Below are 14,950 nucleotides of genomic sequence, written 5' to 3' on the forward strand. Positions count from 1 at the left end.
CTTCATTCAGAGTCACTTCTGAATTGGTTCAGGCGCCCACCGAAATATAGACACAAATGATCTTATTCAGAAACAAAATCTTATATATGGTATGAATCGATAGCATTAAACATTTATGAATAACACTTTTTGATTATATTTTTATAACGAGCTTATTAAACTCCGATAACTCATTATGAATACGACCACAAGTTACTGATAGTACCTATGTGTGGTGAAGCAACCATATATGGTAGGATGTAATTACATTTTAAGCTCTCCCTTTCTCATTCTCTGCTGTTACAGACAATGTAAGCTTTGAACTAATTGTTTAACATCACCTGTCAATGTCATCAATGTCATCACCCACCATGCAACATGAAGTCGAATGGTACTGGTTATTGTAAATAAATAAGTCAATTGTGTAACTGTCTCAGCTCTCACATCCGAATGCGTGATTACTTCGCGGCAGAAATAGGCAAGCTGGTGGTACCTACCCGGACGAGCATACTATACGGCCTACCACCAGTAAAAAACTAACTTGTTGTCGCTCCTTTTGGGATGATCAATTATCGTTCTCATGGGTTTTATTTCATTATCAACTCACCAATGCCTCGGGTTTGAGTTTCAGGTCAGTCAAATTTACATTCCCCGAGAAGATGCCGACGTTAAGGTTCTCCGTATCCAAGTCCTGAACGTATTTCCCGAGGAGCCGGTTCAGGAAACCGGCCACAGCGCCTTCAAACATGGTGCCTGTCTCTTATAAACCTAAATGAAATGATACAGAACTTTAGTCAGGTTTACCCTTTAATATATGTGTTTATTTAGTAAATGCGTAATATTTCGCGTCTATCTTCATGGTCAGGGATGACCAGGGATTACGAGTTAACTAATATTGAAACTTTGAAGAAAAAATGTTATCAGAATTAAAAATAAATATAATAAATTCACTTATAGTACTTTCATCGGTTACATTATTCTTTATTATTGCGATATCAATACTAATATGTAAATCTACAGTGGTTTTTACGGATGTTCCGTTATAACTACTGAACCATGCATCCGATTGACTTGAAACTTGGTATCCATGTAGAAAATACATGTACTTAATGGATAAGCTAATATTTATATGAGTGTAGTCTCCCTAATAATAATGACAATAATTAATAATGTTTATTTTAAATGCCAAGCGAAGCGGGCGAGTACGGCTAGACATCTTATAAGAATAATGGATAATTGTATTTACCAGACAGCTTGTATTAAGTCCAAAAACATTATCATATTATTCAATACAAACAAAAAAGACAACATAAATATTTTAATAATATAATCAATATCAAAAAATATTTATATAATATATGATTTAACATACCCTACCCAAGTCAAAGCATTTTAAATCATAATTTTGTGTAAAAAATTCTAATATTCGTAATAACAAGCACTGAGTTAATGTTAGCAACGTGTCAAACGTATCTAGTTCAAATAAAGTGTGTGGGTGATACGTAAACATTGTTTATTAAATTGTTATCACTGATAACGCACAGACATATATACATACCTACTGATATGATTAATATTACTTAATGTAAAGTTTTACAGCACGTAGACTCACACCAGACCAATTCGCGTTGGGCAACTTTGTTTTTTTGGCAGGCGAGGAAACGAACTTAAATTAGCTGCCAACCGTGAACATTCGTGAGCATACGTAAATCTATGAGTTTTAGAAAATGATAACCCTGCAACACAGTCTTTTGTACGGGACTTTTGCTGAGTTCTTTTGAAATGGAACTAGAAAACCCAATTCCCATTGAGTATCCGATTTCATGACTGCTGACGAAGCATGTGCGTGTATGACGTCAGGGATGTCGCTTAACGAGCTCCCAACATCATGTTGTTTGATAGCTCGAAATGAATTATGTAATGCAATGGAAACAACTTCAACCTCATATCTCAGGGCTATGCCTATGGGCTGCGGTGTCCACTTAACAGGAGGTGGCCTATGAGCTCGTTCACATTTGAAGTGGTCGCGGTATAAAGGATAAGATGACTCCAGTGCATTCGTATCGAGCGACATGAGTGTGTCGGTGTTCGAATCCCGCAGACCGGTACCAATTCTCCTAATGAAATACTTACTTAACAAATAGTCACGAATAACTTCCACCATGAACGAATAACATCACGTAATAAATCATCAATTATCAATCAAACCCGAAAAATTTTATTTTTGCGTAGCTACTCGCGATTGGGCGTCTTTTGAGCCCACACGGGTAGGTAGCATCTACCTGCCTATTTCTGCCGTGAAGCAGTAATGCGTTTCGGTTTGAAGGGTGGGGCGCAACCGTTGTAACTATACTTGAGACCTTAGAACTTATATCTCAAGGTTGGTGGCGCATTTACGTTGTAGATGGCTATGGGCTCCAGTAACCACTTAATACCAGGTGGGCTGTGAACTCGTCCACCCATCTAAACATTAAAAAAAATATATATATAGAATAATTTTTAAAATCCAAAACCTATCCAAACACAAGTAGAAACATTGAATAATGTGAATAATACCTAGAGTACTGACAGAAGCATTTCGATTCGCGATCTTCATTTTATTTTAGTCTCTTATCGATCGACCTCCATTAATTAGTAAGTAGCTGCTTACTTCTTTACCCGTCGCTTACGTCATCTTAAGTTCAGCTGTGTACAAATCTGCTAACAAAACGCTTGTAAAGGCTGCCATTTTGATTTGGAACAAACGATTGAATTTTAAAATTGGAACAGGATTATTTTGTAAAGTAGAAGTCAATAATAACGCAGAAAACTACCATTTCGCTATAGTGCTACTAGACTAACGTTCAAAATAAGACATCTGATTCAATCATAAAACGGAAATTGGAATAAAATGAGAACGAACCCTTTGAAGTACGAGATCTTTGGAAACTAACAAACTATTGTCTACGAAAATACTAAGGTTGCTAACATAGCTAAAGCTATAATCGCATTGTAAATGACAAGATATAAGGTAATAAATTATGTTCTTTTAGGCAGTGTCTTTGCCAAAATATAAATGTCAGTTATACCTAACTGCTACGTAATGCGATTCTCGATTCGATTCTCTCAACACTTTTTGAACCAGACTGCATGAATACTACAACAACACCAACTGGTCCGAAACATGTTTAATTATAATTGATTTGGGGTTTTTATTATTATTTAATTATTATTTTTAATAGTTTTTCTACCACGTTGACTTCGAAAACTTGTTAGACAATGATTTCTAGAGATTACAACACATATAATAAAATCAATACACCACTCTTACTTCTTACTATGAACTTAAACATTATGTTTTAATTAATTAATGCAAAGGATTAGGTTACTACCGTAACATTCTTAACATGAAACCAAAATATTATTTTAAATTTTCTGCATTGACATGCCCCTTATTTGGTTGACGGGGTATACCTACTATTGGGTAATAAAGAAATAGGTCGTAGCTAGCGATACGACTTGACCTTTCCCGCTAGTATATCTATCTACACTATGTGTGGATATGGACACCGAGGGAACTTGAGGAAAGTATGAACCTCATTACGGTAATTCAATTTCGATTGCTGCTCTTCATTTTTTCGTTCGGGAACCTTCATAAAATTCGTAGTAATATTAACAGTAAAAATAAGCAAACTAACCCTGCAATATAATAAATAAATATAAATATTTACTAACAATCACGCCAGGTTAACTGGTCCCGTGATAAGTTCGTAAAGAACTTGTGTTACAGGTACCAGATAACGGAAATAAATGTAAGATTTTTATTATACACATACATATATTTAATATACATAATAATATATATAATATATCTGAAGCTATATAACACAGCAGTATCTAAGTTATTTTGATTCGGCCGTACATCAAGTCCGCCGATTTAATTATTCCAACAGACAGCCGAGACGCAATAAAGTCAGCGCCATCACACAATTACTGCGTTGTACCCTCTCGGATCAATGAAGTTAACGTTAATCGCTGGCTCAATCAAGATAAATAGAAAGTCTCACTGAAACACAAATATATAACTCGATTTAATTATTTCGATACTTAAGGTTAAGACTCTAACTATCGTTATTCAATAATTATTCGGTTCGCTTCGGTGATCAACTGTTTATTATGTTCTTTGATGTCGTTTTTGCAAACGATTTCATAGTCTACACTACATGTCAAAAATGAAACCCGCAAAATTATAATTTGCGTAATTACTGGTGGTAGGACCTCTCGTGAGTCCGCGCGGGTAGGTACCACCACCCTGCCTATTTCTGCAGTGAAGCAGTAATGTGTTTCGGCTTGAAGGGTAGGGCAGCCGTTGTAACTATACTTGAGACCTTAGAACTTATATCTCAAGATGGGTGGCGCATTTACGTTGTAGATGTCTATGGGCTCCAGTAACCACTTAACACCAGGTGGGCTGTGAGCTCGTCCACCCATCAAAGCAATAAAAAAAAATTTAAAAAAATGTCTACGATTTTCCAAATATTAATAGTAGTTTTGTTATCCTGCTTGATATCTATTCCTGCTCTTTGACGACAGATAGCGTTATTCGTACCTGCATAACGTTAATATTAGAGTGTCTCATATGCATATGAATACTAATTTATTTATTTATTTTATTTACATCAGATTTTGCATCCATATTACATTAATTAACAAAGCCATTTCACATTTCTATGTTATGTATGTATAAGTTGTTGCAAAAGCAATAACTTCGGAATAATATAAAAATAATACAACAAAAAAAAAAGAATGTCAAAACTACCGTAACTTAAAAGTGGTTTTGGATCCAGAGTGCTCAACATGCGCAGGTGTCCAGTGTTGCATTATTGGGCAGTCCAGACCTTCGCTAGAAGTAATAGTGTTCTGTGGTCCAGACCCATCTGCGAGGCGAACAGCCGCAGGTAGCTGCTGCGACTGACTAATACTATTTAATGTTAATTTACAGAGACCGGAAGACCAGAGAATTATAAAAAATAATAACTCCGGGTTTAAATTTGATTAGACAAGTTAACCTTTCATCTTCGAAGCCGTTCATGAACTCGCCTTACGTAGGGTCGTTGACGATCATAAAACACATTTCAACTCGGGTAATAATAGAGTTGTGGATGTCGGCGAGTCGATGACTGGTAATTAAATAATTACAAAGAAACATTAAACTATCAACTTTAACTAGTTCGTTCCTCGTTTTAAACGGTACAACGGTTCGGTAAGTTATGTTTCCGACCGCAACATTACTGCGTATTCGGTTTTATTGTCCGGCGGCCGGACGTGCGCCCTACCTGGTCTGCGATTTCGTAACGCCGAAAAATAAATATAAAGATACTAGCTGACCCGGCAGACTTGGTAGTGCGTCAATCGATAAATAAAAGACCTAAACTTTTGTTTAAAATAAACTAAAAACAAACAAAAGGAATCCGTCCTACGGGGGACAAATCAAAGGAAAAATAAATTTGTTATTTTTATTTATCTAGGTACCTTTTTAACCTTCTCTGGACTTCTACAGATAATTCTAGACCAAAATTAGCCAAATCGGTCCGGCGCACAGTGGGTCGATACTATGATTTTAGTGACTTAGGCACCAACTTTGTTTTTTTACATTTTTCTTTATGTAGATAGATAGAGCTCGTTAATCTAAATAATAATTGTTTTAGGCAAAAATTACAAAAACTTTATAGTTTGGTCAGAAAAATGTGTTTTGTGATTTTTTTGTATGGAGCGGGTCACATTAAATTAAATTCCTGCTAAGTACCGCGAGGTCCCGCTTTGAAACTTTATTTTCCTTACACCTTGTCTAGTCTACTATCATTTGATGCTATGAACATGTGCATAAAGTTGCAACTCTGCCAAATAAAAGGATCGAAAAAAATGAATAAATACGTAGAATAAAAACCTTTATATTTTTTTTCGTAAGTGCTTTTAAGTTAAATTTGATATGGATTAGTAAGTAAAAGCACGTAATTATACCCATAATCACATAATACCTAACAACAATACATTTAGTAGGTCTCTAATTAAGCAATCTCTCTAATTATTAGGATAGTTAACATTATTTAATGAGGATAACTAGTTAAGCAGCCATTACTGGGTAGTAAAAAATATAGTAAATATTTGTTTGTCTCTGGAAGTATAAAGCGACCATGTTTATTATATACTAACTAGTGTTCGTTTATTCGTACTACTACTACTACTACTAACATCTCGTGATTGTCGTTGTGATCTTCCTTTTTCCGTTATAATGAGTAATTTTGTTAACAATTTAGAATTATTTATGATTTTAAGAGAGCAACTACAGTCGCTTTCTGATAATAAAAATCTCTTTCAATTCCTACAAAATCAAATAAACGTGACCGAAGAGAAAAGTATTGAGCTCCAAAAATTCTGGACGCACTTTTGTTCAAATATAAGTGCAATATGAAAACGAAGTAGTCGCATGTTAGCACAGTTTATAAGAAAAAAAAGTGATTGGTTAGAAGGTGCAATAAACTGGCCCGAAGGAATGATACCTGAAGCTATCAACACTGCACAGGAAAGGCTCGAGATTTCTAATACTGAAGATGTTGGAAATGTACCACCCTCAAATGTACTACAGAAGCCTCGACATCTACTTTTACACCACGAAAACCTTTTGAAGAATTGGGATCCAGGCAAAAACGAAGACGCATTGAACAAATTTACCAATCGCTTTCGTTATCCCCGGATGAAATGAAAGCTACTACAATTGCTAGTTTAAGAAACACTGGAAATGAAGATATCGGAGAAATAATGAACCACTTGTCAAATCACCCCGAAGATTTAGCAAAAAGTTAAGGAGTGTTTAAGTACAAGTAAAGTGAAAAGTAGTACATATTCTCCCGATAAGGCACTATTAGTTTCACTTAAATTAAGTAAGTGGCAGTATATAAACCTAAGAGAAGCAGCAAGTGAAAATGGGTCTGATTTATACCCTTCTTAATATAAAATTAAGCAAGAAAAGACCAAATGTTATCCAGGGAAAGACGAGGTAATTATTACTGAAGAAGGAGCTGCTATTAAAATGCAAGCATTACTAAACTTGGCGCTATATAGGCTTTTAGATGTGATTACTTCGGATTTGGACTCTGCAAGAGAGCTACTGCTTATAAGCAAATAGGCTTTGATAGAGCCCCAGGTCAAAGTAATTGTAAAGAAAAAACTGAAACAGAGTTTGATGATTCATCTATTTTCATGGTCAGTCTAGTTCCTATAAGGCTTCAGAAATTTGATGGAACAATTGTTTGGGAAAACGACCTACCCTCATCAACTTTTTATTGCCATCCAATAATGTTTAAATTTACAAAAGAAACGCAGTCAACAGTGACAATTATAAAAGCTAGCATAACAGAAGAAATAGAAAGACTTCAGCCATCAAAAATCAAACAAGTTGAAGTTAAGCATCAATTGCACATGATGATGATAGACGGACAAATAACCTCATATTTGTCAGAAACATTTTCTGCTGTCTGTGATATTTGCAAAGCAAAACCGTCAGAGCTTTTTGGAGTGACTTGCTTATCAAAGAGAAAATAATGAAGAAATATTCCAGTATGGAATGCCATCTTTACCTGCCTGGATAAGATGCATGGAGTGCTTACTTCATATCGGTAAATATAATTTTATTACTTCACAATTTTTTCATCGTATGTAGTTTCCTGTGAGATAATTTTTTAAATGACACTTTTTTTACGTCTTATCGTTTGGACTTCAAGAAATGGAGTTGCAAGGGGCGATGACAAAGAAAAAATAACAACCAGAAAAAGTGCTATACAGCAAGCGTTTAAAAAGGAATGCGGTTTACTTATAGATGCTGTCAAGCAAGGAGTAGGAACAACCAATAATGGCAATACTGCCAGAAGATTTTTCAGGGATGCAGAAGAAACAGCCCGCATAACAGGAATACGTAAAGATTTAATAGAGAGGTTTCACGTGATTCTTCACTTTGTTGCATCTGGAGAGCGCGTTTCCAATTTTTCGGAATTTTTTAGATATACTGCAGAATTGTATGTTAATTTATATCCCTGGTATTATAATATATGCTTTCCAGTATCCATAAATTGTTGGCATATGGCAGTGATATACAATAATGAAGAACTTTGGTGCCATTCGTATAGGTAAACTCTCCGAAGAGGCAGTGGAAGCTCGCAATAAAGATTTTCGGAAATATACAGAGAGTTGTTATTCAAGAATGAGAAGTAGAACGTCGACTAATGAGGATATTTTACACAATCTTCTTTCGTCTTCTGACCCAAAGATCGAAAGGTGAAACAAAATATATAATATTTAGAGAGATTGCATAATTAGAGACCTACTAAATGTATTGTTGTTAGGTATTATATAATTATGGGTATCATTACGTGCTTTTACGTACTAATCCATATCAAATTTAACTTAAAAGCACTTACGAAAAAAAATATAAAGGTTTTTATTCTATGTATTTATTAATTTTTTTCGATCCATTTATTTGGCAGAGTTGCAACTTTATGCACATGCTTATAGCATCAAATGATAGTAGACTAGACAAGGTATAAGGAAAATAAAGTTTCAAAGCGGGACCTCGCGGTACTTAGCAGGAATTTAATTTTATGTGACCCGCTCCATACAAAAAAATCACAAAACACATTTTTCTGACCAAACTATAAAGTTTTTGTAATTTTTGCCCAAAACAATTATTATTGAGATTAACGAGCTCTATCTATCTACATAAAAAAAATTATAAAAAAACAAAGTTGGTCCCTAAGTCACTAAAATCATAGAATCGACCCACTGTGCGGCGGTTCTCGAATTTTAGCGAGACTAACGAACAGTACCCAATTCATTTTTATAAATATATAATATTATATATAGAATATAGATTTTCGGAAATCAAAATGAGTTGGCTACCGTTCGTAGTACCAAAATATAAATGTCACGGGCCAGGGTGAGACATCCGATTGTGGTTATATCACGGCTGTCATGCTGCACCAGTCTTAAAGTCGAGAGCTATGGTACCGGTTCCCTTACACTTTCAGACAACTACTGCCAAAATGAAAACGTGAACACTGATTCTCGATCTGAAATGATATGTTTGTATCTTGTTCTCTCAAATACTAAGGACTATTTCGTTAAGTCCTTAAAAAACTAAATAAGTAATTACGTAGTCATTGATGAAATTGATTGAGTAGCATGAAAATAAAAGATGAAATAAAATAATTTATACATTTTTGGGTCGTGGTAAAAAAAAAAGACAAGACATACGAACTCCAAGTATTTTGTTAAACAATGACGGACAGAATTCAATGGCACATTTCTTGACGCGTTTCAATAAATCTATTAATAATAAGCAAGAAAACACGTAAATGTTTGACGTGTGACTATTATTTTTTGACATTCACACTTAACGACCTTTTGCAGTTCAGGTTATTTATTACTCGTAGAAGTATTATAAATTGTATTCGTACTGACCTTATAATTACATGTTATTCCCAATATAGATGATGGCTGTTATACTGGTGATGACGTCAAAGGGACCGCACCGCGGCCGGGACCAACAGGACTGACTTTGACAGATGTCAACGCGAGTCCCGAGCATGCGTGTTGGGAATGGAAAATTATGGGGAAAACCGAGTGAGTGGGTGGCGTTCGATAATCTGCGCGCTGAGACAACTCCCGAAAATGTCTATAATCTCATCTATAAAATCAATGTTTGTTTGTTCGTGTTTGATGCGCTGCCTTAATTAATATTTAATTGCGATCAAATTTTGTCAACCAATAGCTTGTTTTGGCGCGAAAGCATAATAATATAAACGGGCGACAGGTAGCGCGCGAGTAGCTTATACATATTTGTTTTGAATACATTTAGTGATATTCACAGGGGAACGCGAGCGGATTTCACTAGTATAGTAAAACATGTTGCTTCACTCTCGGAACCTGTTAAGCTTTTAGTTTGTAATCAGGACAAGGAGGTAACATTTGAACGATCTCTTTGCATTCGTTACTTGATTTCTTTTCCTTAAATAATCCTGAATGCTGTAAAAACAATGACATATCGCAGCTTTAGAATGATGTGGGAGGAGCTATTACAGACTGCCCTAGACCGATGTAAATGGAAGAATTTTATTCGAGCTCTACACTTCAGCAGAGGGTAATAAGAAAGAAAGAAAAAGAAGACCTTTAGAATTGAGGTGGCTTAACTAAAAATTTTAAGAAAATGCGTTTTATACTTCGAACGACTTATAAGCATTTGTATTCAATCGGTTTATAAAATTAAAGTCTCTTTTAGTCCAGAATAGGACAAACGTACTATTTCGCCTTTTTTAAACAAACACACACCTTAAAGTGTCAAAATCGAAAAACTAAAAAATTACAATTTTTCAATTACTTTTTTGGAGTTTACAAAAAAATAAGAATTTTGGATTAAGCAGCTTTAATTCTAAAGGAATGGTTTTTTATTTTTTCTTCGCTTAGACGGATGGACGAGGTCACAGCCCACCTGGTGTTAAGTGGTTACCGGAGCCCATAGACATCTACAACGTAAATGCGCCACCCACCTTGAGATATAAATTCTAAGGTCTCAAGTATAGTTACAACGGCTGCCCCACCCTTCAAACTGAAACGCATTACTGCTTCACGGCGGAAATAGGCAGGGTGGTGGTACCTACCCGTGCGGACTCATAAGAGGTCCTACCACCAGGAAATTTAGGATAGGAAGGAAAGGATATGTCCCTTAATCAGTGTCACTGCTTGATTAGTTTCCAATGTTTGTGGATTTGTTAATTTTGTGTAATTTAGGGTCTATGTTTGATATATATACCGCAGATCGTAGAACGACATGTACGACTCAGCAAGAATATTTCTATTTGTCAACGGGCACAGATCACGACACACTTATCAAAACGGTACTCACTACATAATACTCTTTACAGTTGAATACTGGTTACTGGTGGTATGACGTATTGTGAGGCAGCACGGGTAGGTAGGTACCACCACCCTGCCTATTTTTGCCGTGAATGCCAGTAATACGTTTCGATTTGAAGGGTGGGGCAGCCGTTGTACTGTTAAAACTGAGACCTTACAACTCTTTTCTATATCTCAAGGTAAGTGGTAGCATTTACGTTGTAGATGTCTATGGGCTCCGGTAATCACTTAACATCAGGTGGGCCGTGAGCTCGTCCACCTACCTAAGCAATAAAATATATAAACCTAGTTGAATAGTCATAGTTTTAATTGCTCAAGAAATCCGATATGTGAGTTATATGTTTTTATACCAAGCCTTCTCTAGTAGGGACATGTTAAGTAGGCACTCATTAAAGATGAACACATTAAGTAGGTACACAACACCTAATGGACACTGGACAGTAGCCGGATGTAAATAAAACATTATGTTTAAGTCAATATTTTATTTAAACACTGTTATCGAAATTGATTGCTGCATTTATGCATTGTTCTGAAAGGTGTTCTGACGTCTGGACATGATCACGGCGTGCGGGGCAGGGCGAGGCACGCGTTACACGAACCATTCGGTACTGATGGGGCGAAGCACCGTTCAGGGCAGACGGGACAGGCGCCCGCGTACTGCCTCGGATACACGCACTGCTCCGAAGTCGACCATTGGGACGGAGATGCGAACTAAACCAAACAGCTTATTGCATATTTGTTCTTTAAGCGACTACAAAAATTATCAATTTATACAGTAATCGTTAGAAATTTTAAAACGAAAAAAATATTATTAAACAAATTATTAATGTTAATTTAATTCATGCGAATCAAATCATTGTATTTTTAATTAATTTATTTAAAAATAAATTACGTTGTTATGTTATGTTTTAACGGTAGGCAACGGCTTGACTATTCCCCTGGCATTGCTCACGTCCATGAGCGACGGTAACCACGCACCATCAGGTGGGCCATATGCTCGTCTGCCTACGGGTGCAATAAAAAAATTGTTTGTTTCATTATAATGTGTGTGTCAATACAAAAGAACAAAAAAATACCGCAAAAACTGCGTAAGACAATGCTGATTATTAAAACCAAAACTATGAATTGAACACTTCTCCTCCCACAAACCAGATAGACTAGAATTAAGACTATGATTTGTTTAATTGAACGATTTTTACGCTAAATCGCGGTTTCCATTCACAAAATCGAATTTAACAGTTGAACTTTTTATAGAAAATCAACCAGATATTGATTTTTGCCCATTTCTCGCAGTTCCGTAATTATCCGAGCATGCCCAGTCAATTTACATACCACACTACTTACTTTGATAAAGCTGGTCAGAGCACAGTGTATAATGTCGTACGCAGGACAGTTCGTATCAACGCCCTGCGGCTGCAAACTGTCGGATAAACAAGTTGTCTTGAAGTTCTGAACCGCTGCAGACCAATCGGGATTATCCTTGGCGAACTGTTCGAAATAATCAGAAACCTTCTTCTTGTCTATAACGTTGTTCTTAGCCCAGCCGGATTCCTTGAAGATACATCTCGTTTTGTCGCACTAAATAGAAAGAAGCATATTATTATTTTTACTCTAAATCACATTTGTGCTTTGCACGTGTGGTTATTAACATCGTTCCAAATTCTGTCGTCATACAGTAAGTAATACGTGTCGGTTTGAAGGACAAATCAACTGTTGTATTAACTTTGTTGATACTTTAGTATTGGGAAGAAACCTACATTCAACATTAAGTCCTTCACAGATAATTTTGTCGGATACTTAAAGCAGTAGGTACATATCTACAGCAAATAAATATAATCAATTTTGTTCAAACTAAGCACGTGAACAGGAAAAGTGAGCCAACTTACCTCGGAAATAGGTTTGTTACATTTTTCCGATACTTCGGGTTGAATTATCTTAGGGTTGCCGAGACACGAGTATATCTGTAAATTTAGGATGTGTTTAGGATGGAGAGTGTATATTACCACAGTTCACGGTAAAGAGCAGATTCTGATCGCTGCCACAATTGCATTAAGGGATGCGAGTTGAAATATCATTAATTCTTTTTGAACCTGTTTTGGTGTGACATAATTTGGGGGTAGCCTCTACTGGTGTAATTTCTTTGACAATTAAAGTGTAATAAGCGACTTAAGTGACTGTTTCTATGATACACTGCCTTTATTAATCAGGGCAGCCAGTGTGCAACAGGGCTGAGTTTAGACCATACTTTGTGTTTTTAAAAAGCGCAGTTATAAAGTCTCTTCCCGTTGCTTTTGTGACAATAAGAATACTTAACAGACGCCTTACAACAAGAGTTTGCGTAGAAATAATGCCACCATAGCGCTAAACCATAGAATAAAACAATTCAGACTAAACATTTTTGGATGCTTTAAACAAATCTTGATACTACTTCTCGCTACTCACCGTGTTTGGCAATTCCCCACAATAAACTCTAGGCTGTTCCGGGATGTTGCCGCTTAATACCTGATAACGAATGTTCCTTTTATATATATCTAGAAATTATAATAGGTTTTTTTATTGTTTAGTTGGGTGGACGAGCTCACGGCCCTCCTGATCTTAAATGGCTACCGGAGCCCATAGACATCTACAACGTAAATGACGCAGTAATGCGTTTCGGTTTGAAGGATAGGGCGGCCGTTGTACTATAAAAACGGAGACTTAACAACTCATAACTCAAGGTAGGTGGCGGCATTTACATTGTAGATGTCTGGGCTCCGGTAATTACTGAACACCAGGTGGGCAAGCCATTAAAAAACCTGCCTATTCTGTAGTTAAAATAATGCATCCCGTTGATAAGTGCGGTATGGTTGTTATTACAATTAAAACTTTGACCTCGTGTGTCAAGGTGGGTGGCCAAATACGTATTCTATTGTAGTGTAGTACATATCAGTTACGTAATTTGTAATAATAAAGGAGTATTAAACCAACACTTGATCAAGACAGTTGTTCTCATTCGAACTAGAAACTCCCTTAATGGCGACCCTGTCTTGTTTTCATTCGAACTAGAAACTCCCTTCTATCCCTTATAATCGTAGTTATAACTTACAATCTCATAACAAGAGGCCAGCCGTCCCCTAGAAACTGCACTTAATTCTTAGAAACATTTTAACAGACCAAAACTTATTTACATACACCAACAACTTCTATTTGAACCTATTTGGAATTGAAGTAAAACGACCTTACTTATCAACAAAATTAATTGTTCCATATCTGGGCAATGTTTTGTTTACTATTTACTTTTATGCTCTTTCGCTGGTTCCTGTAGAAATTCGCTTTAGAAACCACTCGATGCGTACCTACCTAATATAGTTCAAATAGTACTCACCCCGACAACGATGGGTAATAAAAACAAAATTGTCAGCATCTTGAGCGCGCAACGGTCTCGATATAACTAAATTATCATGCGACGTGATATCACGAGTCGAGCGTCGGGGCACCGGGTCGTGAGGTCCGATTAGTAAATTGGCTGTCAACAAACTTGACGGCCTTCACACAAGCGAACAGTTTTTAGTTTTTTATTGCCTTCGAAGGCACCCACTGAGTTTCATGCCGGTTCTTCTCAGTGGGTCGCGATTCTGATGCGGCGGTAGATTCTGCGAAGCACTGCTCTTGTTAGGGCTAGTGTTAGCAAATTCTCTTAGGTTAGGCCAGTGAGCTCACATACCCGTCCGGTTACGTAGCTATAATAGCCGCTTAGGCTACCAGCGAATAATAATGATAAAGCCCTTTAATTCCGAATTACGTGATCATGATGCAATTTAACATTTTTGTGTTTATACATTTTATTTCTTATATTCTATGAATATATTAATATATCTCGCAGTTCGGCGTGCCACGTGGCATAGGCCTCCTCCAACTCTCTCCATTGAGCTCGGTCCCCTGCAACTCTGGTCCAGTATGGTCCTAGGGTTAGACGTATATCGTCACTCCATCTTGTTTTCGGACGCCCCTGTCTTCTGATGTCCCCTCTTGGATACCACAAAGTTAC

General features: G+C 36.4%; 2 protein-coding genes across 3 annotated transcripts in view; both read right to left on the bottom strand.

Annotated features, from left to right (window-relative positions):
- Positions 1 to 9,612, bottom strand: part of LOC114251946 (intermembrane lipid transfer protein VPS13A) — a 66,815-nt gene extending 57,203 nt beyond the window's left edge. For both annotated transcript variants that reach the window (XM_089737564.1, XM_089737563.1), the window contains exons 1-2: positions 9,472 to 9,612; positions 587 to 747 (exon numbers count right to left, since the gene is read on the bottom strand). In XM_089737564.1, coding sequence (XP_089593690.1) covers positions 587 to 727 — 141 coding nt within the window. In that variant the 5' untranslated portion in view covers positions 728 to 747; positions 9,472 to 9,612. The remainder of the gene's footprint in view (positions 1 to 586; positions 748 to 9,471) is intronic.
- A 1,773-nt stretch (positions 9,613 to 11,385) lies between these two features.
- On the bottom strand, positions 11,386 to 14,427 carry LOC114251947 (uncharacterized). The gene is made up of 5 exons (XM_028186395.2): positions 14,288 to 14,427; positions 13,366 to 13,425; positions 12,810 to 12,884; positions 12,268 to 12,501; positions 11,386 to 11,634 (listed from the first exon to the last, which is right to left on the bottom strand). The coding sequence occupies exons 1-5, from the start codon at positions 14,324 to 14,326 to the stop codon at positions 11,482 to 11,484; spliced, it is 561 nt and encodes a 186-aa protein (XP_028042196.2). The 5' UTR covers positions 14,327 to 14,427; the 3' UTR covers positions 11,386 to 11,481.
- Between the last annotated feature and the right edge of the window lie 523 nt (positions 14,428 to 14,950).

This window comes from Bombyx mandarina, chromosome 23 (assembly GCF_030267445.1).
Source record: "Bombyx mandarina strain Sakado chromosome 23, ASM3026744v2".
Classification (NCBI taxonomy): domain Eukaryota; kingdom Metazoa; phylum Arthropoda; class Insecta; order Lepidoptera; family Bombycidae; genus Bombyx; species Bombyx mandarina.